This window comes from Balaenoptera ricei, chromosome 1, assembly GCF_028023285.1.
Source record: "Balaenoptera ricei isolate mBalRic1 chromosome 1, mBalRic1.hap2, whole genome shotgun sequence".
Classification (NCBI taxonomy): domain Eukaryota; kingdom Metazoa; phylum Chordata; class Mammalia; order Artiodactyla; family Balaenopteridae; genus Balaenoptera; species Balaenoptera ricei.
In genome coordinates, this window is record NC_082639.1 from 12,955,769 (window position 1) to 12,982,795 (window position 27,027).

The window sequence follows — 27,027 nt, forward strand, 5'->3', positions numbered from 1 at the left end:
AGGCTTAATCAGTACCTGCCAACTAGTACTGTCGTGAGGATTAGATAAGTGAATCCATGGAAGGGGCTTAGAACAGTGTTTGGCACACAGTGAGGGCTATGGACGCGTTTGCTAGCATCTCACCATCATCTGTCATCTTCATCACCATCATCATCAACACCATCGGCATCGCCGTAATCATCATCATCTTTGCAGACAGCTCTTTATGCACCAACCTGCCTTCCTCCCTCTTTCCGATCTGTCCACCCACCCATCCATCCATCCACCCATCCATCCATCCTTCTCTAATGGGAATATCCCCACATGCTCTTTAGGAACCTGTGTTATACACTCCACATTACGTTACAGATAAACAAAATGGCTCAGGTCCTGGTTAATGGGGAGGGGTGAGAGTGATGGAAACAAAATCATCGCGCGTCCTTGAAGTGCTGTTTTGCTGGGTTCCGCATCCATGTGGCAAACCTAGACTCTGCCTCAGTGCTTTTGGGTGTAATGAACTTTGCAGATCAAGAACATTTGCAATCAGGTATGTTGGCAGTAAGAAAGATCATTCCAGGAAGATCTTCGAAATCCAAAGTAACCAAGTAAAAGTCTATGCCATTTTTGTGTTTCCCATCTCCCTAATCAGGCTGGGCATTTCTGGAGGTGGGGACTGTGTCCCCTCATACAGACTCTTCCTGTAAAATGAGGAGACTAGTAATAGTTGCCAGGCTTTCTTCTAGTGAATACTAGGTGCCAGGCACGTGCTAACCTTCCTACACATAGCTCGTGTAATCCCCACATCAACCCAATGGAATAGGTACTACGGCTACAACTGCCATCTTCTTCTCCGTGGAGAAACGGAGCCACGGAGAGGTTGGAGAACTTGCCAAGATCATAGGTTGTAAGTGGCAGAGCAGGAACAGTCTGATTGCACTGTGCTTTTATGTGCTAACTGATCCCTTAATGTATGACATAAGATCTGCAAGCCACTTAGCCAGCACAGAGCCCTCAGAAAATGCTGACATCATTACCGTGTGGATTCAGGCACTGAGAGTCTGAGGATAGAGGTGAAGCTAGAGAAAGGGGGACGGGGGCTGCTGGGGAGCTTGTCTTCTGTTGACAGCTGAGCCCTGCTCCACCAGGGGTCCCCCCTTCCCCATCCCCCAGAGAGGCCTTGGGTGCCTCCACCCTCAGCCTCTTGGATTGACAGGCCCAAGCGAGGAGGGATGGGCATGGAGCCAGGAGGTGGGGAACGGGCTCAGGCAGGCTAATCAGGTTATAGTGTGAACTTAAAAGGGAGGAGGAAAGCACAGAATCTTCAGAACTCACACTCCTTCCTGGCGACGAGGTGCCTGGGAGAGGAGCTAGGAAGCCAGGGCGCACGGAGGCTTGGAGTCCGGGGGAAAGGATGGCCCCACAGAGAGCTGTGCAGCTGTCCCTGAAAAAGCCCACCTACGCTGTGTGTGTGGTGGGAATCGAAACGTACGTGGATGTTCACAGGTGAGAGCCGAAAGCACCCACCTGGCTGCAGAGGGCTGGGCTGGGCTGGGCTGGAGGACCCGCGGCAACGGGGTGGGCGCCTGGTGGACGAATGGGGCATATTGGAGGATGCTGACAAGAGTTTGTTTTGACAGCAGAGCAGAGGGGCTAGGTTATCAGGTCCATTTTGAGGCTCTGGCTCCTGGCACCAGGGTCAAGTCTTTGACCTCAAGCCACTGGATGAGGGTTCCAGCTCTGAGCCCTGGGGCCAGACTTTAGGGTCTGGGTTCTGCGTTCTGACATCCCAGTGGAACTTGTGTGGAGCATCAGAATGAATTGTTGCTCAAGACGGGGGACAGGACTGGCCTCCCCTGATTTTGCCCTCAATTCCTTGCCAATGACCCATCTCTCTGAGGTGGGGAGGGGCAGTGTATGTGGTGCAGCTTGATCCTAGAAGGCCAGCCAGGGCAACTGGGATCAAGTGGGAGTGGTTAGGGAATGATTCAATGTGTTAATAAAAGAAAAGAAGTGGAATAAGCCTGGGGCTTACATTTCAATGTGTTTGTTAATAAAGGAAAAGAACTTGGAACAAGCCCGGGGCTTGTGTTTGCCAGGAGGATGATGGCGATTATGGCAATGATGGCACCTGAGGGGCAGTGGAAGCATCAGCTTCCGCTGTTGGTCCCAATCCTCCCTGGCCTGGCTTTACCCAGATGGAGGTCCAGGGACCTGGCCCAGTGTGAGTTTCCCCACCTGGCCATTGAGGAAGTTGGTCTTGGGGGTCTCTGGGGGTCTTTCCAACTCGACACACTCTCTATGAGCTCCATCCCTACTGGATCGGATGGGACCAGAGCCCCTGCAGATGGGGAGGGGGCAGTGGCCTGGGGCTGGGGAGGGAGAGCCAGGAGCCCTGGGAGGCCAGACCTCGGCTCTAAGTCATGCTGGGTGCCCTGGCGTGGGGCTGGTTCTCTTGCATCTGGGTGGCCAACAGAGATCCCATTTTCTGCTGCCCTTTTATCATACGGTTGCCAGACTTGGCAAATGAAAATACAGGGCACCCAGTTAAGTTTACATTTCAGATTTTTAAAAATGCTTTTTTTTTTAGTATATGGCATGGAACGTACTTTTTTTTTTTTTTAAATGCTGTTCAGCTGAAATTCAAATTTAGCTAGGCACCCTGTACTTTATCTGGTAACTCTGCTTTAACACCAAGAGTAGGGAAGAGGTCTCTAGTGAGCCCCTAGCTTCCCGATTCCAGACCCCTGTTCTCATCCCAGCGGATGGCTATTTCTGGAAGGTAATTTCAGAACCTCAGGCCCTACATGATAGGTTGTGCTGCTGACTGAGGGCAGAAGCATTTGACTGGGATCCAGGAGACTTAGGTTCTGGTTCTGGCTCTGCCGCTGACTTGCTGTCTGGCGTGGGCCAAGCCACTGGCCCTCTCTGGGCCCTGGCAGGCTGAACTGAGCCCCCTATTCAGTTCAGCGTGGCGGTAAAGCACCCACACTCTGGACTTGGACAGACTCAGCTTCTCATCCTAGCTCCACTGCTGGCTGTGGGACCCTGGGCAAGCTGCTGCATTTCTCTAAGCCTGTTACCTCATCTGACAAATGGGGAAGCAATAGCACTGATGTTCATGGGTTAGGGGGAGGGTGAAGGTGAGCATGCATGTGTAGGGCCCCTTGCTCTGTGAGAGTGGGAAGTGCTAACAGCTCTGACAGCTCTGTGGGTTCCCTTTCCTCCACTATTTGTTCTTCCCATCATGTCTCAGAGGGTGGGAGGAGCAGAGGATAGATCGGCGGGTGTGTGGTGGGAACACGGGGCGATGCCATCTGTAAACTCCTTTGGGATCGCCAAGCGCTTTAGTATCCTCAAGTGTGGGCCGTGGCCCAGCCGAGGGGAAGCCGCCCAGTTGTCTGTGCTCTGGTTGACTCTGGGAGAGGGGCTGCCCTGGGGTCCTGAGTGAGCACCGTGAGGGACCTGTACCCAAGAGCCCTTCAAGAAACTTCACCCTGGACGTTGGTAGTGACTAGCGTCATAGCCACAGAGAATCTCTAAACTAGAAAACAGAAGTTTATTCTGCAGCAAGTTGGTTTAAAAGTAGACCTAAAGAAGAACTTCCAGCCACTGAGGTCTCTGATAGGTGGAGAAAGGCGATGTAGAATTGTCAAGACAGGTGGAGGAAGGGGGCCGTGGGTTGACAACCTGGGAAGGTTTAAGAGGAGCCTGGAGCTCACTCCAGGGCCTTGTCTGGCTAGGAGGAAGGGGCTGTACTTGATGATGAACTTGGGGCTTTCCCACCCCCAGTGCCAGGTGCCCGGCTCCAGCTGAGGCCGAGCAAGGGGCCTCTGTTTGGCCTTGCTGGTAGAAGGCGGAAGCCCCCCAGAAGAGGAGGTATGCTGGTCACCTGAGCTGCCCAGAGTCCCAGCCTTCCAGAGCCAGTGGAGATGGGCCTGTGGCAGTGACGTCATGGGATGTGATTAATTCCCCCATGTGCTCTCTAGACTGGTTATTTGGGGATAATTGTGTGCCCCAGGGTGTCCCAGCCCAAGGAACCTTAGAAATCCCCTGACTCAGCATGTGCTGCAGATCCTACACCCTCACCCCAGCGGGCTAGCTCTCCACCGCGACCCCCTGGGTTTGGCCAGACGGCCCTGGCTGTCTCTGTCCTTTTCTTGGTGGTGGTCCCCAGAGGATTTATGCCAAAAAAGAGGGGGTGTGGCATGGGGAATCCATTAGTGGTCCAGCCTGGCGCTCCCTTGCTGCCCAGAGGCCAGATCGGAGCCCCAGGCTGGAGATCACATGAACATTTATCCTTAGGGATGGAGGAGAAGGCTGGCTGCGTGGGGCCGGGGACGGTCTCCTGGATTTTTCTAAGCCACCCCCAGCCCTACACAAGCCTCAAAGCCAAATAGACTCTTAGATCCAAGATGACTAGAATTCCAGGAGCACAGGGAAGGGGGTCTCCGTAGGGCCTCTCAGACGAGCCAGAGAAAAGACCCAGACCGTTTCTGTTTTCTGGGGTTCCCTGTATTTCAAAAACCCAAAATGCCAAAACAGAGTTGTAAAACTTGTGTTCTGTATATTCTTTTTTTAAAAAATAGATTTATTTTATTTATTTATTTTTGGCTGCGTTGGGTCTTCGTCGCTGCGCACGGGCTTTCTCTAGCTGAGGTGAGCAGGGGCTACTCTTCGTTGCGGTGCGCGGGCTTCTCACTGCAGTGGCTTCTCTTGTTGCGGAGCAGGGGCTCTAGGCTCGTGGGCTTCAGTAGTTGCGGCACACAGGCTCAACAGTTGTGGCTCGCAGGCTCTAGAGCACAGGCTCAGTAGTTGTGGCGCACGGGCTTAGTTGCTCCACGGCACGTGGGATCTTCCCGGACCAGGGCTCGAACCTGTGTCCCCTGCATTGGCAGGCGGATTCTCAACCACTGCACCACCAGGGAAGTCCTGATCTATATATTCTTGATGTTTACATTGAGTAAATTAATGCTTTTAACTTGCGAAGAAGTACAATGAAACATAATCGTGCTCCTCGCAGGATAATTACAGGATTGATGCCAACACTAATTCGTGATGACTGACAGGCTCCAAGAGCCGGGCTGGGACCTGGATTTGAAGCCGGGTGAGGATCTCCTCTCCTAGTTGTTCCATCTTGTTGCTGCATCGCATTCCTTTATTGGAAGTGATGTTAACGTTTAGATTTGAGGCTTCTTGGAGATTATGAGGCCGGGGTCCCCTGTAAGGTCCACGGAGCCAGGGGAGGCCAGGGAGTTACAGGATCTGGATGTGAAATGGGGCAGTGTGAGTTATTGAAACATAAAGTACTAGCATCAGAGAGGGTACCAGAGGTCAGTAGCCCCCTAAGTCTACAGATGTCCCTGCCTCCCTGGTCCTCGTTGCTAACTCCCATTTTGAGACCTGGGAATCCATTCCGTCACTCTTCCCTCCCCTCTTCTGGCCCTATAGCCCCTTCCCTGTCCCCCCTTCTCCTTCCCATCATTTTGGTCTTGGAATCTCTCCTCATCTTTGACCGTTTCCTCTTCCCCCTCCTGCTCCCATCACTTCCAACTCCACTTCTCTCTCCTCCTCCCAATCCCCGCCTTCCTCTCTTGGTGGCGGGCCCGGGGCCAGGCAGTGGACCCCGAGAGAAGACTCGAGATGCAGGGGATGGAGGGGTGATCGCTCACCCGTGATGTAGATGCCTCCTTGACCCCCAAGATGCTTTCCCTGTGATGTGTTGTCCTCTCCTTTGCTATGTCCAGAGAAGCTTCCATTCCCTTTGCTGTGGCTTCTAAGCAGCTGTTCAGCTCTGCCAAGTGGTCCTGATGCTCAAAGACATGTGGGAGGTGGGGGTGAGGCTGGAAGGAACTGGCAAATCCACACCCAGCCAAGGACATCAGCCACCTGGGGAGCCCAGGAGGGGGACCTCAGCTGTGGGCCGGGAGAAGTGGAGCGATTCCGAATGCTGCCACCCAGGGGCAGGTGCCGAGGGAGCTGGGACCTGCCGGAACTTTTCAGGAGCCTGGCCTCGCAGCAGGTACAGACCTGAGTTGGGTCTCCAAATGCACCCTGGGCCCCAGAACAGAGAACCCAGTCACCCTGCATTTAAGACCAAGGCCACCTGAAGCCCTGCCAAGCGTTTCTCCAGCACACCTTCCCTGCCACATTTATGACCTCGCCTACCCCCACCTGGGTCTCCATTGCCGTGCTGGGAGGGTGGGCAAAGGGAAGGCCAGAAATTCCTCAGGAGGATCCTGCAGAGGGTGTGGTCTGAGCCAGGCTGCCAGTTGTAGTGAAAGGGTGGGCTGGGGCTTCCGGACCTGGACGAGAAGGAAGGCTGGGCTCTGTGCAGCCTGGGCCCCAGAGGAGGAAGCTCCATTGGGATGGGGCCTCCGAGAGTCAGTTCAATGACTGCAGAGAACAAGATGTCTGGTAACCAGTCATAACCACCAGCTAGGGTCAGGCTGGTCCTTGCAGGCTGTGTGACTTTGGGCCAGTTACTTAGCCTCTCTGAGCCTGTTTCCTCCCATGCTAGATGAGGATAATATCACCCATTGATTGTACCTGTGAATTTGGCCCCCATTTTACAGATGAGAATTGCATAATCCACGGAGCACAGCCATACAATTTCCCATCTTGCAGATGGGGAAACAGGCTGAGAGGGGAGAAGTGACTCATGATTCTGGCTTTCCATTCAGGGCTCTTCTCTTAAGGGTGTTCTGGCCCCCAGCTCCTGTTTGCCTCTGCTGGGAAGGCCCGGGGTGGAAAGCTGCCACCCCCCATCTCTAGCCCCCATCCTTGGGCAGGCAGGGGTCCACTGAAAGAAGGCCTGGCCAGCCCGAGCCCTCCTTGCAGGCTCTCTGGGTGTGGCCTTAGCTGAGCAATGACAAGGCATAACGCACCCGTGATTCTTATCTCTGGGAAGGAAGGAAAGAGGGAGAGGACATAGCTACACCCAGTGTGATTCTACATTTAGGGGAAAATCCCTGCCTGTGATGTGATGTCGGCCATCGCCTTCCCGACCTCTGTCGGCCACAGCCAGCAACCAGGGAGGACCAAGGAGGAAGCCACACAGGAGCCTGAACCTTCTGTGACCTTTGCCCCGCTGTGGTCACTTAACAAATGTTACTGGTCACCTGCTCCTTGTTCAGCTCTGTGCTGGGCTGAGGCACTCGGAGATGATACGACCCACCCCCCGCCCCCGAGGGTCTCCCATCTTAGTCTGGGAGCTAAAAAACCTTCAGAATGTGGACGCTAACAATTGCATCGCTAACCGGGTTTGGGGGCAGGTCTGAGAGTGAAGGGAGATGGACAAATCCTATTCCCCAGGGTCTGCCTGCTCCCCATGCCCCTTGTGACAGTAATGACAATGGTGACAGCACCTTCTTCAGCTCACAGTGCTTGCTGTACTATCTCAATTAAATCTCACAACAAGCCTATGAGGTAGTGCCTACTACGATCCCCATTTTGCAGACAAGGAAACTGAGACACAGAGATGTCAAGAGAGTTGCCCAAAGTCACACAGCCAACAAATGGCAGAGCTGGGATTTGAACCCAGGTTTGCCTGATCCCAAATTCTATGAGCTCAACCCCAAGAGAGCCCATTATCGCGGAATTTTCTACGTTGTTGGGTTGGTGCGAGGGGTGGGTGGAGGCAGGGCAGAGGATGAGCTTTGGAGTCAGACCCTGAGTGGGGTCACATCTCAGCTCTCCGCTGTTGCCCCGCATGTGGCCTCCCTCTGAATTTCACATCATCTGTAAAATGGGGAGAAGAAGAATAACTGCTCTGCTCAGCAAGCAGGGACCGTGGGGATGGAATCAGAACGGAGTAAAAGCACTTTGGGGACCGTGATGTCCCTGCCCTGGGTGGATCCCATGAGGGCAGGGCCAGAGGTGACTCATCTCTTCTGTCCTGGTGCCCAGGGTGGCACAGTAGGTGCTCAGGAAATGCATGTTGAGGCAGAGCGGCCGACAGCACTAACAGGACTCCGTGTGCTCCGCGGAGCTGCCGTTCTTTAGGGCTGGAGCCTGTGGGGGTCTGGCCAGCTCCGTGGGACTGTTGGCCACAGCAGTTCTCGGCTCCTGGCAGAAGCGACTACAGAGCTGGTCATACCTGAGAGGACTTGCCAGGTCCTGCTGGCTGGTCCCAGGGCATTTCTTGTGGCTTCAGTCCAGGGAACGTCAAGTCCAGGACACCTGGAGAGTGGCACCTCTGGGGCTCTGGGCAGACAGGTGGCTGATCAAGTGTGAAGGGGGAGTCACAGGCTTGGCTGGCCTGGTCTGCTCAAGGGCTGCCCGTCAGCTTGCTCCTCAGCCTTTCTATCCAGTTCTGCATTATTCTCCCTTCTGCCCTCGCCTCTCCCCCAGCACAATGCCCTGGGCAAGTCCTCTGCCGCCACCCCCATACCCACTCCCCTAGCTGGAGGCGGGGTCAGCACCATTCTGCCCTCCCTGCCCAGACCCTAGGCTGGGCAGAAGGGTGGCCTGACCCCTGGGATCGTCCCTAGGGGCTGGTGGTATCCAAGTAGCAGGTAAGATGGACGGCATAGGAGGGACTCCATGACTGCTGTGTTTCTCTTCTCCCTAGAGACCAGGTGATCAACTTCCGAGTAGTTGAGGTAAGGTGTGGCCTGGGGAGCCCCAGTGGGAGGAAGCTTCTGGATGCAGGTTGCAGCCAAGTAAAAGGAAAAGCCTTCTAATTACCTGAGCTGTCAAAGCACAGAGGGCTGTAAGGTAGTGAGCTGCCTGTCACAGGACCTGTTCAAGCACAGAGTTCTGCGATGGGCAAGGAGTTGGCCAGGATGACCTCTGAGACCCCTCTCTGACCCAAGGCCTATGAAGATACTCCACAGTCTCATTGTCTTAGGGCAGAAAGGGGCCAGAAGGTCATCGGTGCCATCTTCCTGGTCTGCACTGACTTCACCCCTGCAAAGTTCAGGTGCGTGGAGGGGGAAGAGGGCTTTCCTGCCTCAGTGCCCCACATCCTGCCAGCTCCCAAGGGATCATATTGAGGAGCTTGTGTTGCAAAGTTTCAACATTTCCCTTTTTCCTTCCTACATCTTCCCTGACTATTTCCTTCCTCCGGTCCCCGCCGGGGACACGCTCAGGGCACACACACTCATTTTCAAGTCAGCGGGATAGCATAACATAGAAGACAAACCTGCTGCTCCTTCCATCCTTTACCAGCTGTGTGACTCCAGGAAGGTTACTTAACCTCTCTGAGAAGATTTCTTCATCTGCTAAATGAGGACAGCAACATGTTCCTGTGAGGGTTGTTGTGAAGTGTAGATGAGGCATCAAAAGCTGAGCATGTGCCTTGCACATAGTAGGTGCTTGAAAATGCCACCCCAATACTACCCTACCCAATATGACCTGTGAAACATGCTGTCCTTATGCCTTACCAGGTGGGTGGGCACATGTCTTGCCAAGGCAAGTGGGCAAGGCTGGGAATTTCCTGTTGATTGAAAATTCCCCGTCCCATCCTCTGTGCTTCCTTTTGTGAGATTCTCTAAGAATTGACTCCACTCTCCTTGCAGCCTCTTTATTAACCTGGTGAACCAGGCCCTGCTCTGGGCCTGGCGACAGGGTGAGTCGGGACGCTGGGTGACACAGGCTGTGAAGGGGCCGCAAGGAAGGTCTGGACCAGTGCTGTGGGGACACAGAGGAAAGGACATGGGGTCCTGGCCTGACTGGGTTTGGGCTGTTGGGGGTTCTGGGAAGAGTGGTAGTAACAGCGATGATGGCACCTAACACTTATTGAGCACCTACTGTGCCAAGCACTTTTTTTTTTTTTTAATTAACTTATTTATTTTTGGCTGTGTTGGGTCTTTGTTTCTGTGCGAGGGCTTTCTCTACTTGCGGCAAGCGGGGGCCACTCTTAATCGCGGTGCGCAGGCCTCTCACTATCGCGGCCTCTCTTGTTGCGGAGCACAGGCTCCAGACGCGCAGGCTCAGTAGTTGTGGCTCACCAGCCTAGTTGCTCTGCGGCATGTGGGATCTTCCCAGACCAGGGCTCGAACCCGTGTGCCCTGCATTGGCAGGCAGATTCTCAACCACTGCGCCACCAGGGAAGCCCGCCAAGCACTTTAAATGCATCATCTCATGGAAATCACCCAACAGCCCTAGGAAGTAGCTCTTTGGATTATATCCATTTTCCAGAGGAGGAAAATCGAGGCTCAGAGCAGCTGAGTGACCAGGTCCCAGGCCATACTCCACACACAGCCCTTACTCCACTCCACGGAAGGGGTGGCGTTTGAAGTGGGTCTCCAAGAATGCAGAAAACTGCCCCCTCCCCATCCCCATCCTCATCCCACCTCCGCAGAGAGGGGGTAGAAAGAAGGCAGGGTGCTGGCACCAGCTCACAGGCTCATCAGCATAACAATGGAAATGACGATAAAGATAATAACAAAGGAAATGACGATAAAGATAATAACAATGATGACACCTACTGCCTGGGCGACTGGGAGCCTCTAGTATGGCAATGACTTCGTCCCCTTCATTTAATAAAGGGGTGTTTGGGACTTCCCTGATGGCGCAGTGGTTAAGAATCCTCCTGCCAATGCAGGGGACACGGGTTCGAGCCCTGGTCCAGGAAGATCCCACATGCCGTGGAGCAACTAAGCCCATGTGCCACAACTACTGAGCCTGTGCTCTTGAGCCCATGAGCCACAACTACTGAGCCCGCGAGCCACAACTACTGAGTCCGCGTGCCTAGAGCCCGTGTTCTGCAACAAGAGAAGCCACCGCAGTGAGAAGCCCGTGCACGGCACGAAGAGTAGCCCCCGCTCGCCACAGCTAGAGAAAGCCTGCTCGCAGTAATGAAGACCCAATGCAGCCAAAAATAAAATAAATAAAATAAAATAAATGTATTAAAAAAAAAAGTAAAGGAGAGTTTTTAAATCCATTTCCTCACTTGACTCTGAGTTTGGGGATGAACCAGGGCTGCATACCAGGGTTTGGTTGGGTCTGGGGGCTGCATCATGAGACGTGACCAAAGGGAAGTAGCTGCCGGGGTCAGGAGGGAGTGGGGTGGGTGTGTGAGGGTGGTGGTGGGGTTTGGGGGTGGTTGCGGTGCGTGGATTGGGAGGAACCCACAGAGCAGCTTGGGGAAACCAGTGAGACAAATTCCACTGTGGGGCAGCCCGGGGCTCACCCCAACTCCCACACTTGCCTGTTACAGCCCCCAAGAGCAGCCCTTAATCCACAGCCCCACCCACAGATCAGGGAGTCTGAGAGGTGAGGAAAGGCAGTGTGGACCCTGTCCCCAGGGCCGGGGGCAGGGGAGGGGGTAGGATGCCGAGGGAATGAGAACCAAGGTGGCCAGGTGCCTGCCTGGCACAACCTGCCAAGCGGAAAGCAGCAGCCCCTGCCTCACAGCCTGCAAAGCTACTGCTGGGATAGCCTCAGCTCCCCTCGCCTTTTCCACCCTGAGAGACAGCACAAGGCAAGTGACCTGGATGGGCTGACGGGGCCTGGAAGGCAGGGGGCCTAGGAGCCGAACAGACCCCTCCCAGAGGGCAGGTGAGACCTGCCCTGGGCCTCAGCCTTGCCCATCAGGTGCCTCCTGCAGGAAGCCTCCTTTCCCCAAGGTCTCCTTGTAGGGACTCACCTGGCACCTGCTGGGGAGAAAGAAGCTGAGACCAGGATCCCAGCACCCCAGAGAGGGGTGAAATAGGTGTGAGCTGCAGAGCAAGGCTGGAGGTCGATCTAGACTGCAGGAGACCAGGCTGGGCTCCAAAGGTCCTGGTAGCCCTCCTCCTCCTCCTTCTCCTCCTCCTCCTCCTTCATCTTCAATTATTATTATTATTTTCTACCAACACTCCAAATAAGAGGTTGTATGGGCAGGGCTGTGACCTGGAAATGTCATCTTTTGCCCAAAGCTGGGGATTTGCTCCATGGAATCCTGCTCCCCTGGAAAGGGCTGTGCCGGCGATGACAGCCTCTGAGTGGGGTGGGGGTAGGGGTCTCCCAGGAGCTGGAGACCCTTCTGCCATCAGCTGGGTGCCCTGGGCTCATGCTTACTTGCTCTTGGGGTGTGTGGGCAAGGGCTCTGGGGCCAAGCAGATTGGATCCAAATTCCAGCTCAACCAACCTGCCAGCTGAGCAGTCTGGGGAAAGCCACTCTGTTACCGAACCAAACTTGGGTCCACTTGCCCGCGCACAGAAAAACCAATCTACTGACACCAGGTTATGGTGAAGGAAAGGGCAGCGTTTATTGCAGGCACCAAGCAAGGAGTCCAGGCAGCTAGTCCTTGAAAGACCGAAACTCCCTGATGGCTTTGAGGGAAAGGTTTTTAAAGACAGGGTGAGGGAGAGGGTTGTGGGGTATGTTTTTTCTTTCCAATATTTTTTAACTTGAAGCATAGTCGATTTACAATGTTGTGTTAATTTCTGCTGTACAGCAAAGTGATTCAGTTATACATACATACATATATATATATATACATTCTTTTTATATTCTTATCCACTATCATAGGATATTGTAGTGGTATAGGTATAAAAACCTATAGGTATAGGTATAAAAGTGGTATAGGTATACAAACCTATAGGTACAAAAACCTATGATATTGTATCATAGGTTTATCATAGGATATTGAATCTAGTTCTCTGTGCTATACAGTAGGACCTTGTTGTTTATCCATCTTATATATAAAAGCTTACATCTGCTAACCCCAACCTCCCCCTTTATCCCTCCCTCAACCTCCTCCCCCTTGGCAACCACCAGTCTGCTCTCTATGTCTGTGAGTCTGTTTCTGTTTCATAGATAGGTTCATTTGTGTCATATTTTAGATTCCACATATAAGTGATATCACATGGTATTTGTCTTTTTCTGACTTACTTCACTTAGTATGATAATCTCTAGTTGCATCCATGTTGCTGCAAATGGCATTATTTCATTCTTTTTTATGGCTGAGTAGTATTCCATTGTATATATGTACCACATCTTCTTTATCCATTCATCTCTCAATGGACATTTAGGTTGCTTCCATGTCTTGGCTATTGTGAATAGTGCTGCTATGAACATAGGGGTGCATGTATCTTTTTGAATTATAGTTTTGTCTAGATATATGCCCAAGAGTGGGATTGATGGATCATATGATAATTTTATTTTTAGTTTTCTGAGGAAACTTCCTACTGTTTTCCACAGTGGATGCACCAACTTACATTCCCACCAACAGTGTAGGAGGGGTCTCTTTTCTCCACACCCTCTCCAGCATTTGTTATTTGCAGACTTTTTAATGATGGCCATTCTGACCGGTGTGAGGTGGTACCTCATTGTAGTTTTGATTTGCCTTTCTCTAATAATTAGCAATGTTGAGCATCTTTTCATGTGCCTATTGGCCATCTGTATTTCTCATTTGGAGAAACTATTTAGGTCTATTTAGGTCTTCTGCCCATTTTTCGATTGGGTTGTTTGTTTTTTTGTTGTTGAGTTGTATGAACTGTTTGTATATTTTGGAAATTAAGCCCTTGTTGGTCACATCGTTTGCAAATATTAGGTTGTATTTTCGTTTTGTTTATGGTTTCCTTTGCGGTGCAAAAACTTGTAAGTTTGATTAGGTTCCATTTGTTTATTTTTGTTTTTATTTCTATTGCCTTGGGAGACTGACCTAAGAAAACATTGGTACGATTTATGTCAGAGAATGTTTAGCCTATGATCTCTTCCAGGAGTTTTATGGTGTCATGTCTCATGTCTAAGTCTTTAAGCCATTTTGAGTTTATTTTTGTGTATGAGAGGGAGTGTTCTAACTTCATTGAAAGGTTTTTAAAGACAGGGTGAGGGAGAGGGTTTCGGGGTGTGTGATCAGCTCGTGGACATTCTTCTGATTGGTTGGTGGTGAGGTAATTGGGAGTCAACATCATCAACCTTCTGGTTCCAACCGGTCTGGGGTCTATGTGCTTGTGGGCAGCATACCGTTAACTTCTTCCACCTGGTGGGGGCTTCAGTATCTGTAAAACAGCTCAAAGGATGTGGCTCACAATATTATCTATAGCCCTTGAGGAGGAACTAAAGATCCTTGACTTTGTTTAATGGCTGAACTATTATTATTTTGTCTTGCTTGGCTCTTTTCCATTGTTTCTGCATTTTCTCATTTTTCTGATTAAATTTATTCTTTGGAACTTGGGGAAGGCCTAGGAGGCTAAAATTACAAACAAGAGGCAGGCAGAAGACACGGTGGAGGTGGGGGGGGTCTGTCCCGGGAAGGTCCATAGGTTCTTGCTCGGGTACAGTTCCACGTTCCTGGGTTGCCTTGCCCTCATCCATAAAACAGGGGTTTCTTGTACCCCTTGCCCACACCAGGCACCACGCTGGGTGCTGAGATGACAGTAGTTTTAGTGACAGTAAAATGGGAAAGTTCCCTACATTCTAGAGGGAGAAACAGGAGAGATGGACAAGAGAAAAACATGTCAAATAAACATGACATGTCAGGTGACAAGTGCCATGGGTTGAAATGAAGCTGGGTCATGGGGTTAGGGAATGTGGGGTTCGTGGTGTCACCCATGTCACACAGCCTTAAATAGGGCAGTCAGGGAAGACCTCTGAGAAGGAAACGAGGCACGGAGCCCCCAGCGGGTGCTCGGGAGCTGAACATTGTGAACGAAGAGAACCCAAGTGCAAAGGGTCGAAGGCAGGAGGGAGCTTGGCAACCGGAGGGAGAGCAAGAGCTGGGTTTGCAGGAGTGAGAAGGGCGCAGCCAACTCGGCGCAGACTGCAGAGCCCCAGGGGAAAGGCTGTGAACAGAAGGGATGCTGAATGACTTTTGTGTTAAGAGGATCCCTCTGCTGCTGTGTTGAGGCCAGATCGTGGGCAGCAGGAGAAGAAGCAGGGGGACCAGCCTATTGTGAAAATCCACACGGAAAACACTGGTGCCTGGACCAGGGCGTTAGGCGTGGAAGAGATGTGAATGTCAGCAGGTGATGTTGTGAAGGGAGAGCTGACAGGGTTCACTGGTGACTGGATGTGAGCTCGAGGGAAGGAGAGAAGGCCAGGATGAATCCAATGATGTGGCCTGACCCGGGCAGGTTTGGACGGGGCAGAAGTGGGGAACTAAGAGTTTCGTTTTGGACACGTTAAATGTAAAAAGCCTGTTAGACACCCTAAAGAGATGTTCAAAAGACAGCTTTGAGTCTGGAGATGGAAAATGGGGGTTCTAAGTCTGGGAGACTTGGGTTCCTATGGCAACTGACTAAACAAAGGCAAAGGGCATGTAAGGTGGGAAGATGCCTGAAAGTGCCTCTTGAGGACGGTGAGGCCAGGAGTGGGGTGAGGGCCTGTGGGTCTTGCCAGCAGCCTGCAGGGCTCAGGGGTCCCTCTCCACCCCAGACTCATCTTTAAAACGAGAATAATAATTGCCTTATGGGGCCATGATGTGCCTCAGAGAGCCAGGTCCCGCGTGGGACTTGAACTGTTGTAACTACGACCATCACCACCATTGTCAATGGGGGCAGTTGTTTGTGGGGACTGAGTGACCACAGTGGGGATCTGGGAGGGGTGTCTGGTTTCTCCAGGGGCTTTAATACTTGGGTGGTTTCTCAGGGATACAGGAAACGATGGAGGCAGGAGGATGCATCAAAGGACCCTTGTGGCCCTGGCATCTTTGCAGTCGGGTGAATGTTTGCAAGTTGACTTGACCTTGGGTGGTGGCCTTGAGGTTGATGGCTCTGTCCTGGGGGACGGCAGTGGGGAGCCCTGACATGTAGTTCCCTTGTCCGACTTCCCCTCCAGTGTGTGTGTTCCACGTGGCCAAGGGCTTCATGGAACCCTGGGGCCCATCACAGGGCTGGGACAGGGAGGCACACAGCTCAGGTTTATTCAGGGGATGAAGAAGGACAAGCGCCCCCAGAGGCCCTGCTGGCTTAGCTCCTGGTGCCCTGTAGCCCGAGTTTGCAGAGCAACCCCTCTGAATCTACGGCCCAGGAAGGCTGGCCCCTACCTGCTGTGGCTGGAAGCAGCTGGTGGCTTGAGAAGTAGCGTGGAGGCCCAGAAGATGGGTGCCCCCGGCTGGGGCCTGGCAGACTGAGGGCTTCCTGATCCCCATTTCTGGAGCCCAGAGCTCTGGAGTATTGGGTGGATGTGGTATATCAGGTAGACGGGGAGAACTTTGCAGGGTATGGCCTCAGTCAAGTTCTGTACCACTGGGTGCAGATGGGCCTGAATCCCCCTGCAGACTAGGGGCAACTGAATCCATTCATTCATTTAACAAGTGTTTATGAGACTGACCACACGCCAGACACTGTTATAGGTGCTGGGAGATAGCAATGAGCAAAACAGACAAAACTCCCTGCCCTGGTGGACCTGACCTTCTAGCAGGAGAGACGGACAATACCTAACAGTATGATTAAGAACCAGAGCAGACAGTGCTTTGTGACCACCTAGAGGGGTGGGATAGGGAGGGTGGGAGGGAGACACAAGAGGGAGGGGATATGGGGATATATATATACATATAGCTGATTCACTTTGTTACACAGCAGAAACTAACACAACACTGTAAAGCAATTATACTCCAGTAAAGATGTTAAAAACAAACAAGCAAACAAACAAAAAAGAATCAGAGTAGAGTGGCAAGGATAAGGAGAGTGTGGGAGAAGGTGGGACAAGGTGTAGCATTAAATAGAGTGATGGGCGCGGGGTGGGGGGTGCTCACTGAGAAGGTGACATTTAAGCAGAGCCCTGAAGAAGGTAAAGGAGTGAGCCTTGTGGATATCTGGGGGAAGAGCATTTTATGCAGAGGAAATGGCCAGTGCAAAGGCCCTGAGGCAGGACAGACTGGCAGCTTCATGGAACATCAGGAAGGTCAGTGTGGCTTGAGCAGAGTGAGTGAGGACTGAGCCTAGTGGGGTGGAGGAGGTTCCTGGGGGGTGGCAGAGGGCATATTAGGAGGGGCTTTGTATGCCATTGTGAGGACTTTGCTGTGTGTGATGCGAACCATTGCTTTTGAGCGTAAGAACAACGTGATCCGCTCTGAGTGGGGAACAGACTGGAGCAGGCACAGGTGGGCTTAGGAAGCTGCCCAGCGCTCTAGGTGGGTGCAGGGGTGGCAGTGGAGGAGGTGAGAGGTGGTCTCGAATGGATTTCTTGTTGGGTTAGAGAATTTGGAAGCATAAAAGCAGGAAGCTTTGGGGGAGGGGGATTGAGGATGTCCAGAGGTTTTCAGTCTCTGCTCTCTGGAGCCTCAGGGGCCGCGGTGGGAGTGGAAGGGTTAAACACCGTGGCTCGGCACCACCCCCCGGCCCCCTTTTGTCCTTCTTCTGTCTGGGGTTCCACGCGAGGTCCACTGAAAGGGCTCTGCCACTAAAACAGAGCTCAACAGCCACTGCTCTGCTCCAAGCCCTTCATGTTGCAGAGGGGGAGACTGAGGCCCGGGGACGACGTGTCCAGGGTGGGTCACATGGGAATCAGTGGAGAGCTGGAATGGAGCCCTGGGGCCCAACCAGGTTGGTCTCCTGGCCAGTGGCCCACCCCCCCCCCCGCCGCTCCCCACTCCAGCTGTTAGGGGGTGCTGTTGCATAGCCGGGTAGCCCCAGCCCACTACCCCGCTGGTCTCTCTCCTGAGCCCCCGGATGCTCTCCTCTCTCTTTTCTATCAGTGATGTGCCCAAGGGTGCTGAGACCTTCAGGGTCTCTGGGAGCTCCGGGGTGGAGGTCTTCACGGTCTACAACACAGCACAGGTGACAGAGCCCATAGACAAGGCCCACTGGCCCCTGGATGCTGGCGTGGACGTGATCATATCTGTGGACGCAGCCAGTAAGGCTTTAAACGATCTCAAGGTAAGAGGCTACTTCCCCACAGAAGGTAAGAGTCCCCCACAAAGCATACCCCGTTCACACATTACCCCCACTCAACCAAACCCCACAAGGCTTTGCCACCCACGTCCACGCGACACATCCTAGTGCAACTCAACAGACACCCAAACATGCAAACCCACCCCAATGCCCCAACGTCACATGCACACATACACGAATGCTCCCGTAAAAGCACAGCCTTCCTGCTCGCCCCCTCAAATTCACAAACGCCCCCTTTAACACAGCTCCACACAGACCCCAAACAAGCCCCCAACTCCTGTGCAGACAGGAGTCCTCGACAGCACCCATACACACATGCACGCACGTGGACACAGGTACATACCAGGGTGTGTGTGTCCCACCTAAGGAAGCAGGAAGCCTTCTCTTTCCCAGATGGTACCCTTCTCACTCACCGTCAGGCACCCACCACACACACAGTGACCCCTGATTCATTGATTCAGCCTTTTCTCCAATGACACCAAAAAGGTGGGGACTGTGCAGCTGTTGAGAGTAGGGGCCCTGGAGCTCAAATCCTACCTCTGAGCCCCATCTACTGGGGTCATCCTGGGGGCCCACTGAGATGGCCCGGGTCGAGCCCTGGCCATGGGTTCTAGGGCATGGGGAAAGCTCTGTGAGCTTGGGCTGCTACTATGGGGTGGGGGTGGGGGGTGGTCATTGTTCCCATTTTACAGATGAAGAAACAGAGGCTTAGAGAGGTTGAATAACTTGCCTGCCCCTAGTGACAGCTGTCCCTTCCCTCATTCTTTCTCTCTGACATCCCCATGGATTCCTGAGGGTCCAGCTGCTCCCTCTGGGATCCTCCCGCACCCCATCTGGCCCTCCTTGCCCCTCAGCTCAGCCCTGGGAGCTGAGGAGGCATCCACAGCCTCTCCAGCTGGAGAAGGGGGCTCTGGATCCAAGGCGGGAGCCCGTGGGCCTTGGGCCTTCAGCAGCAGGGAGTAGCTGGGCCCCCATGCCTCCCTTGCCTCTAAGCAGGGCCGCCGGAGTGTCCCCTCACTCCCCCTGTCACAGCCATCTCTGAAGGGGCGGCCGTGCTGGCTTAGGGTTGACCATGTCCCCACAGGTGAACGTCTCCTACTTCGGGCAGCAGAAGGACAGTGCTTTGGGCCACAGTGTGCTCTACCTCACTGGCACCGGTAAGTCCCACCTCCCTGGCTCTCCGTACATCAACCCCTCCATGCTGGCTGCTTGAGGGTCTTAGGGGAGCCCCCAAGTGCAAGGCCCATGGACATCTTTCTCCCCCATCGAGGAGCTTGGCTTCTTCAGAGGCGGTTCATCCACTCTAGAGCCTCAGGGGTGGACTCGCAGCCATACTTAGGGCCATTAGAATCTGGAAGCTGCACTGCCCATGGGTCACCAGCTAGACTCACAATAGGCCTCCTTCATCCAGAGTCTGCCTATCACACTCACTGGAACTTCCAGACATCACTAAACCATGGAGAGCCACATGCTACCTTTGGCCAGACCCCGGCAGCTGGCCCTGTGAACCGCAGAACCAGCACCTAGAACCTCAGGCCTGATCCCGACCTCCAGAGTCAGGGCCCCCAAGAGCTAGCAATTCAGCCCACATAGATGAGTCAAAAATTCAAGAGCCAAAGCCTTGGGTCCCTCCAATGCCCAGAACCACAGGGGGCTGCCACAAGAGCCTCTCAGGTGTTGGGTGTGGTCCCCAGAACAGGGCTTCCTGGTTCTCAAGGGCTTGTGGAGGGGCCGAAGCTTGCCCCGACCTGGACGTTATGGTGCGAGGGTGGGACCGGGGAGCCCTGGTAGTCCCTCTACATCTCTTTGCAGACATCTCCCTCGACGTCGACACGGGCCGCACGGGCAAGGTGAAGAGGAGCCAAGGCGACAAGGTGGGACTCTCCTGGTTACCCCAAGATGGCAGAGTTGACAGGCAAACCTGGGGGTGGTCCTGGGGTGGAGTGGGCTCTTCCTCCAGAAGGGTGATGGATTCCTAGGGTCTGTCGTATCCAGCAGTATAGGGAAGCCATCTGAGGACTCCCAAATCAGCATGAATGGGCCTTAACTTACACTGTGTGATCAACATGCTGTGTGACTCCTGGAAAACAGCTTACCCTCTCTGGGTCTCTCTTGTGCCACCTTAGAACTGGGATTGGTTCTTTTTCTTGAGGCCTTTTCTATTTCCTGGGCTGTATTTGGACCCCCAAGCATGGTAGGTGACTTGTCAAGTGACTGACAGATCCTGAAGAGTGAGGACGAAGATGAGGTGGGCTCAAGGCATTACCCCGCCAGATGTATCTGAAAGCCATCCTGGGAGGGTAGAAGATACGATTTTCAGGGAAAGACCCCAGAGAGGAAGCCTGAATCATATATAAGACTTTGTGGACAAGATGGGGTAGGGCTGCCACGGATGGCTGTGCAGGTTGTTCACTGCACAAGGTTGCTTGGGCAAGGTGGTGGGTGGGGCCTATGATATAAATCATGTCTTGGGCCGTGTACAGAGAAGCATCTACCCAGAGGGGTGAACAAGAGTGCCATATAAGTTAGCAGTGGTCCTGTCAGGTCCCCCAGATCCAAGTTTGAATCCCATCTATGTGACTTGGGGTTCACACCCCAGAACCTCTTTTCCCTCTTCTGTGAAATGGGGAAAATAAGCCCTGCCTTGCAGAGTCTAGTGGGGATAAAGTAGAAGCACGTCAGGAAGGGGACTTCCCTGGTGGTCCAGTGGGTAAGACTCTGCACTCCCAATGCAGCGGGCCTGGGGTTCCAAACCTGGTCGGGGAACTAGATCCCACATGCATGCCGCAACTAAGAGTCCGCATGCCGCAAATAAGAAGTATGTATGCTGCAACTAAAGATCCCACATGCCGCAACAAAGATCCTGTGTGCCGCAACTAAGACCCAGCACAGCCAAAATAAATAAGCAAATAAATTAAAAGAGAAAAAAAGAAGCACATCAGGAAGAGCTTTGATCACAGAGGCAGGGTTCCAGCCATCTTCCCCACCTCTCAGCTCAGACTATCTTGCAGGGCCTGCAGGATCTCAAGTGAAAGTCAGAGAAAACTGTGGGACAGGCCCCAGGAGAGGACTGGGATGGGGAGAGTCTCCCAGGAATTCTCCAGCCCCATCAAGGTCAGGGCGAGGCAGTCTTAGTCTGCTGGCAGGACCAAAGCTCAGCAGACTGACAAAGGCCATTTCTGGGTTTGGCGCCATCACCCTTCCTCTTCCAGTGTGATGGCTGGGAGGAGCTGTTGTTCAAGTTGTTCACTGCACAAGCGTGGAGTGGCTCTGGGTGTAGGGACCTGGAACTCCATTCCCCAAATCTATGATCCCTCTATAAATCTTTAAGCAAACCCAGAATACAGAAGTCTCCAAGTTAACAAAGCAGACAGCTCTAGCCATGTCCAGAACCCCTTCCCAGAGACCCCTGGATCCCACTGACCCTAAGGCCTCTTGCTTTGCCACAGAAAACCTGGCGCTGGGGCCCTGAGGGCTATGGGGCTGTCCTGCTGGTAAACTGTGACCGGGATAGTCTCAGGTCCAGGGGGATCGACCTCGCCAACACTCAGCTGACATCACTGGATGGTGAGCACCAGAAGGGGTGTATGGGGTCGTCCCGGGTGATGGTGTGGGATGGAGCAGGATTGTCTCATGGGCACCACTCTCTCCAGACCTGCAGGACATGGCCCCAATGGTGCTGAACTGCGATGGCCCTGATGAGCTCTTTGACAGCCACAAGCTGGTCTTGAACGTGCCGCTTTCTGATTCCAGGAGAGTGGGGGTCTTCTGCGCTAGGGGTGAGTGGCCTGGAGGGGTCTCTCCCCTCCCTGCTCCATCTTCTGCTTCCCAAACCATTCTTCTCTTATCCACCTCTCTCCCTCCTTCCATCATCATTTTGTAACTCTCACTACCACTTACAAACAGCCACTCCATCAGGACACGACATATCGCCCAAGAAAGAGGTTCCCAAACTAGACCCATTTTATAGAGGGGAAAACTGAGGCTCAGACATGTGAATTCACTGCCCTAAGGTCACACAACCAGTTGGGGATGGAGCAAGCATTCAAAGCCAGTCTCTTGGGCACCAAAGCCCCTCTTCTTTCCACTACCCTTGCCCCTTCTCCCGAGCCCATCCTTCCTCTGGTCGGTTAGCATGGAATGAGTTCTCGATGTAAAACAAGCACTGTCCAGGCTGGGTAGGGTGGAGGCAGGGACTAGCAAAGCTGAGGCCCAGGCCTGCCTTCAGAATCCAGTTGTTCTGACAGTTTATTAATCAAAGTCTGTGGATTAAAAAAAAACACAAAAAAAACCCCAGCAAAAACACTAACCCTTAACCCTGAGGTGCCCTTACATTTTCATAAATCACAAGAGACCTCTCCTGCCCCTTCCTTCTTCCGCTTCATCCTCCTCTGTTCAAACTGACTCAGAACTTGTCCCAGCTAAATGAGCCTGGCAGGGACCAGAATGTTCCAATGGTGGAATGTTACCCAGGAGTCCGGCTTGGAAACACTTTCTGTGATACCAGAACATAAGCAAAGTCTCCGTAAGTGAGCTGAGAACATTTCATGCTGTAAGAGTGTGCCAGGGTGGCGCTTCCCAGACAACCCTCAGGGGAGGGGAAAAGGCGACGGGCCAGAACTACTAGGTGCCAGGCGATTTTTTTAAAAAATTGAGATGAAATTCACATATCATAAAATTAACCATTTTATTTTATTTACTTTATTTTTTTATAAATTTATTTATTTTTGGCTGCATTGGGTCTTTGTTGAGGGGCGTGGGCTTTCTCTAGTTGCGGCGAGCGGGGGCTACTCTTTGTTGTGGTGAGCGGGCTTCTCATTGCGGTGGCTTCTCTTGTTGCAGAGCACGGGCTCTAGGCACGTGGGCTTCAGTATTTGTGGCACGTGGGCTCAGTACTTGTGGCACACAGGCTCTAGAGCACGGGCTCAGTAGCTGCGGTGCACAGGCTTAGTTGCTCCACGGCATGTGGGATCTTCCCAGACCAGGGCCCAAACCTGTGTCCCCTGCATTGGCAGGCGGATTCTTAACCTCTGCACCACCAGGGGAGTCCCCAGATAACCATTTTAAAGTGAACAATTCAGTGACATTGAGTACATTCTCAATGTTGGGTAACTACCACAAAATTTCTAGCTCTAAGACATTTTCATCACCCCCAAATAAAGGCCTGTACTTATTAGCAGTCACTCCCCAACCCCCAACCCCCAACCCCCAGCCCTAGGCAACAGCTAATCTGCTTTCTGTCCCTAGGGATGTACCTATTCTGTGCATCTCGTACAAATGGAATGATATGATATGAGGCCTTTTGTGTTGGGCTTCTTTCACTTAGTATAATGTCAAGGTTCATCTGTGCTGTAGCATGTATCAATACTTCATTCCTTTTTATGGATGAATAACATGCCAGCATATGGACATACTACATTTTGTTTATCCATTCATCCGTTGATGGACATTTAGGTTGTTTTCACCTTTTGTGCCAGCTGCTTTTACTTCCTTATCTAGTTTAAAGCTTACACTGACCGCATGAGAAACATAATATTAGCCCATTTTACAGATGAGGACCTGAGGCTCAGAGAGGTTGAGTCATTGAGCTGAGGTCACACAGCTTGCACATGGCAGAGCTGGAGAGGAGTCCAAGTAGATCTAACACAAAGGTGCTTCTGCCTCTACATTCCTGGCCTCGGGTTTCCTGTCCTCGCATCCTCGCAGCCCCACACCCCTGTCCCAGCACTGGGCCCCCAGTGCTGACTCTGGTTCCCCCTAGGTGGGAATTCTCTCTCAGACTACAAGCAGGTGCTGGGGCCCTGGCGTCTGTCCTACGATGTGGAGCGGCATCCGGGGGAGCGGAAGATCAGCTTCTACGTGGAGGGGCTCACCTTTCCCGACGCTCATTTCTTGGGGCTGGTCTCTCTCAGCGTCAGCCTGGTGGACACCAAGGTATGTATGGCGCTGGGGGCTGTGATAGGGGATGAGGGGCTTCAGGGACCAGGTTGGAGGCTCCAGGGCTGGGAGACTGGGGGCTGCGGGGTCTTGAAGCCTGATGGGGCTCCCTGCAGGGCCCACTGAGTCCTCATTTTCCCCCCAGACCCTGCCTGAGGTGCCCCACTTCACAGACACCGTGACCTTCCGCATGGCCCCCTGGATCATGACCCCCAACACCCAAAGCCCCCTGGAGCTGTATGTGTGCAGGTGAGGCCTCGCCCCTCCTGCAGCTCTCCCACCGTCTCTGGACTCATAGAGATAGGAACAGAATGCCGTACCAGGCTTGGCCCTGCACTCATACTGGACGGATTCATTGCAGGCACCCATGGGCACAAGCTGGGAATAGGATAGCAGCAGGCTGGCTTGGGCCTGTCAGCCCTACCCGCTCTGAGCAGCTAAGGCCCTGGCTGAGGTCAATGGTTCAAGTCCAGCACACCTGCCCTACCCTGTCCTGCATGTAGCAGCCCCAGAACATCCAGGATTTATTCCAGGCAGTGGGGCCAGGCCCCGTTCAGACTGATGGCAGCTGCAGGAGACCCAGCCTTGCTCAGATGTGGGTGTACTCCTGGGCCTGCAGAGAACCTGGGACCCAGACTCCAAAATCCTCTGTGAGCCCTGCCCCAGCCTGGGTCCCTGGTCCTTCTGCCATCTCTCAGAATCCTTGTCAGGCCCCTTGATGGGCAGGTGAGCCTGGATTGGCAAGGCTACTCCAGGCCTCTGCATCAGAGGTTGGACCACTGGAAAGGGCCATAGATGACTTGGAACATAAGTCAAAAGGCCAGGAAGGGTGTGGCCAAACAGGTTTGCTCTGCTGAGCAGGGCCCAGGTGTTCAGAAGGGAACTCTTTCTTTCTGTTTGCTCACTAACCCCACCCTGACTCCTTTGTTTAGGCCAGTTGTGAGAAACAGGAGGAGATGGGGCTACCTGCCCCCTCACTACCACTTTAACCAGTGAGATTCAGTCCCCAGTCACCTTCTCCAGGACTTTGGTGCCCTGCCTTTGGGCTCCACAGCCCCGGGCTTGTCCCTCCCCTTGCACCTGCCACCTGATGTGATCTGGGGACATTATTTGTCTCTGTCATTAGCCCATGAGTCTCTCTAGTGCAGAGACTGGGTTTGAACCCCTGTGCCCAGGGGCCACACGGGGCCTAGCACAGACCGCATCAAGGCCACCCCATCCATCCCCTGCCTCCTGGCCCTGAGGCCAAGGCCACAGTCAGCGGTCATTATTTCGCTCCCCTCTCCCTGTGTTTCGCAGTGTCGTAGACTCCCATGGCTCAAATGAGAAGTTTCTGAAAGACATGTCTGACCTGGCGTCGAAAGCCAACTGCAAGCTGATCGTCTGCCCTTGGATTGAGAATGGGAATGACCGCTGGATCCAGGTGGGTGCGGGAGCAATCCGGGAGAGGAGGGCAGCCCGGGAGGCCTGAACCCCGTCCTCTACACTGGCTTTGGGAAAGCTGGCTTGCGCAGGCTCCTACCGGCCTCCGTTTCCCTAGAGAAGCCAGGCCGGCCTGGGTGCCAGGACTTAGGGTGGGGGACATGCAGTCTAGGGGAACGCCCCCCCCCCGCCACTGCCTGCATCGCCCCAGTCTCTCCTGCTTCCCTCCAAGTGCTCTGGTCCCAGGCAGAGTCCTCCTCTGGCTGTGGCCCTGAGAGGCCTCACTCCACCACTGTTCCCTGGCCTCTGCACCCTCCAGGTCTTGGGGAAGATCCACTGTCCTGCCCTGCCCCGCCCCGGGCCTGGGGGGATTAACCCATTCTTAATACTATACTGAGGCAGTCACTGTGGTCTTTTTCTCTCCCCTCCCAGGATGAGATGGAGTTTGGCTACATCGAGGCTCCTCACAAATCCTTCCCAGTGGTCTTTGACTCCCCCCGAAACAGACGCCTGAAGTATTTCCCTTATAAGAGTATCCTGGTATGTGGCAAAGGGCAGAGTGGGGAAACCATGGCTGGCTCCTCCTATAGGATTCTCCAGTCAGTCTTGCCTGGTCCTAGTCCTTTAGGGGCTACAAAAGGACACAGGTGGTGGGTTCTGGCAAATGGGGAGTTAGTGGGAGGTTTGGGAGGAATATGTAAATGAAATGCAAATCTCACGCAAATCACCCCTGTTCTGGGAGGGACAGGCCAGCAAAGTCCTCCTTGGGGTCCTTCCTCTCCCCAAAGAGGGAGTGAACAAAGGAGTCAGCTCTGGGGAAACCAAACTGCCTTTTGAGGGCAACGCACCCTTAGTGAGCCCTCATGGCTCTTGCTTTTGTGAGCCAGGTCCTCTCTTCAGGTAATGAATGTTTTCTGAACACCTACTGTGTGCCAGGCACAATGCTGCTTCTATACACGGGAGGGCGACAGGAGCCACTCCAGCAACCGTGTCCCAAGTTCCAGGCCCTCCCTCCTAGCTTTACACAGTTGCTCATTTAATCCACGTGGACTCCTATGGATAAGTATGGATATCCATACTCCTATGGATATTATTATTCCCTCTTTACTGAGGCTCAGAGAGGGTAAGCAACTTACCCAAGGCCACACAGCTAGTTAGCAGTGGCTTCAAAACCAGAGGGGCTGCCTCCACGGCCCCTGAACTTTACCGCTAGGCTAACCCCCCTTTTGAGGTGGGTCGGGTCCCAGAACTCACATCTCTGCCTGTTTACTGACCCCTGTCCCCCACCTCCAGGACAATGCCAGGGTCTGGTGGGGGATATGATGGGGAAGGTCCAGGAACTCATGGGCACACAGAGCAGGGACATTTACCCCAGCCTGGAGGGATCAGGGAAGAGTCCCTGGGGAGGTGACAGTGAGCTCTGTGGGGTGAGTCTGCATCAACAAAGGGCCTGACCCCAAGCCCTGGGCTTGACCTGGCCAGCGCCTTTTCTACTGTTCTCTGCTCTGTCTTTATCATTTCCTTCCTTCTACTTTCTTTAGGTTTAATTAGCCGTTCTTTTCTTAGCTGGAAACGGAAGCTAAGATTTTTCAACCCTTTCTCTTCTTAATATATGTGTTTAGAGCTGCGGCAATTCCCTAGAAGTGCAACTTTACTGGCATCCCCTCAAGTTTTAACGTGCTGTGTGGTTTTTACCTTTCACTTCAAAATACTGTGTAACCTCCCCATTGATTTCTTCTTTGACCCATGGGTTCTTTAGAAGTATGTTGCCTCATTTCCAAACATTCAGGGATTTTCTAGTTATTGTTCTGTTATTGGCTTCGGCTTTAACAGCACAATGCTCAGGGCACCGGGAGGATGTGTGAAAAGTGAATAGCGGTTGTTTTTCAGGGAGTGGGATTCCCCCGGGAGCACCCCTCGCTC

The 27,027-nt window shown here is 53.2% G+C and overlaps 1 protein-coding gene across 1 annotated transcript in view; it reads left to right on the top strand.

Moving 5' to 3' along the window:
• The first annotated feature begins 1,390 nt into the window (after positions 1 to 1,390).
• LOC132348047 (protein-arginine deiminase type-1-like) overlaps positions 1,391 to 27,027 on the top strand; it is a 36,044-nt gene continuing 10,407 nt past the window's right edge. Inside the window, exons 1-10 of the mRNA XM_059895197.1 lie at positions 1,391 to 1,482; positions 17,550 to 17,730; positions 18,830 to 18,902; positions 19,558 to 19,619; positions 21,195 to 21,312; positions 21,399 to 21,524; positions 23,507 to 23,679; positions 23,828 to 23,931; positions 24,982 to 25,105; positions 25,537 to 25,644. Of these exons, the coding sequence (XP_059751180.1) occupies positions 1,391 to 1,482; positions 17,550 to 17,730; positions 18,830 to 18,902; positions 19,558 to 19,619; positions 21,195 to 21,312; positions 21,399 to 21,524; positions 23,507 to 23,679; positions 23,828 to 23,931; positions 24,982 to 25,105; positions 25,537 to 25,644 (1,161 nt within the window). The remainder of the gene's footprint in view (positions 1,483 to 17,549; positions 17,731 to 18,829; positions 18,903 to 19,557; positions 19,620 to 21,194; positions 21,313 to 21,398; positions 21,525 to 23,506; positions 23,680 to 23,827; positions 23,932 to 24,981; positions 25,106 to 25,536; positions 25,645 to 27,027) is intronic.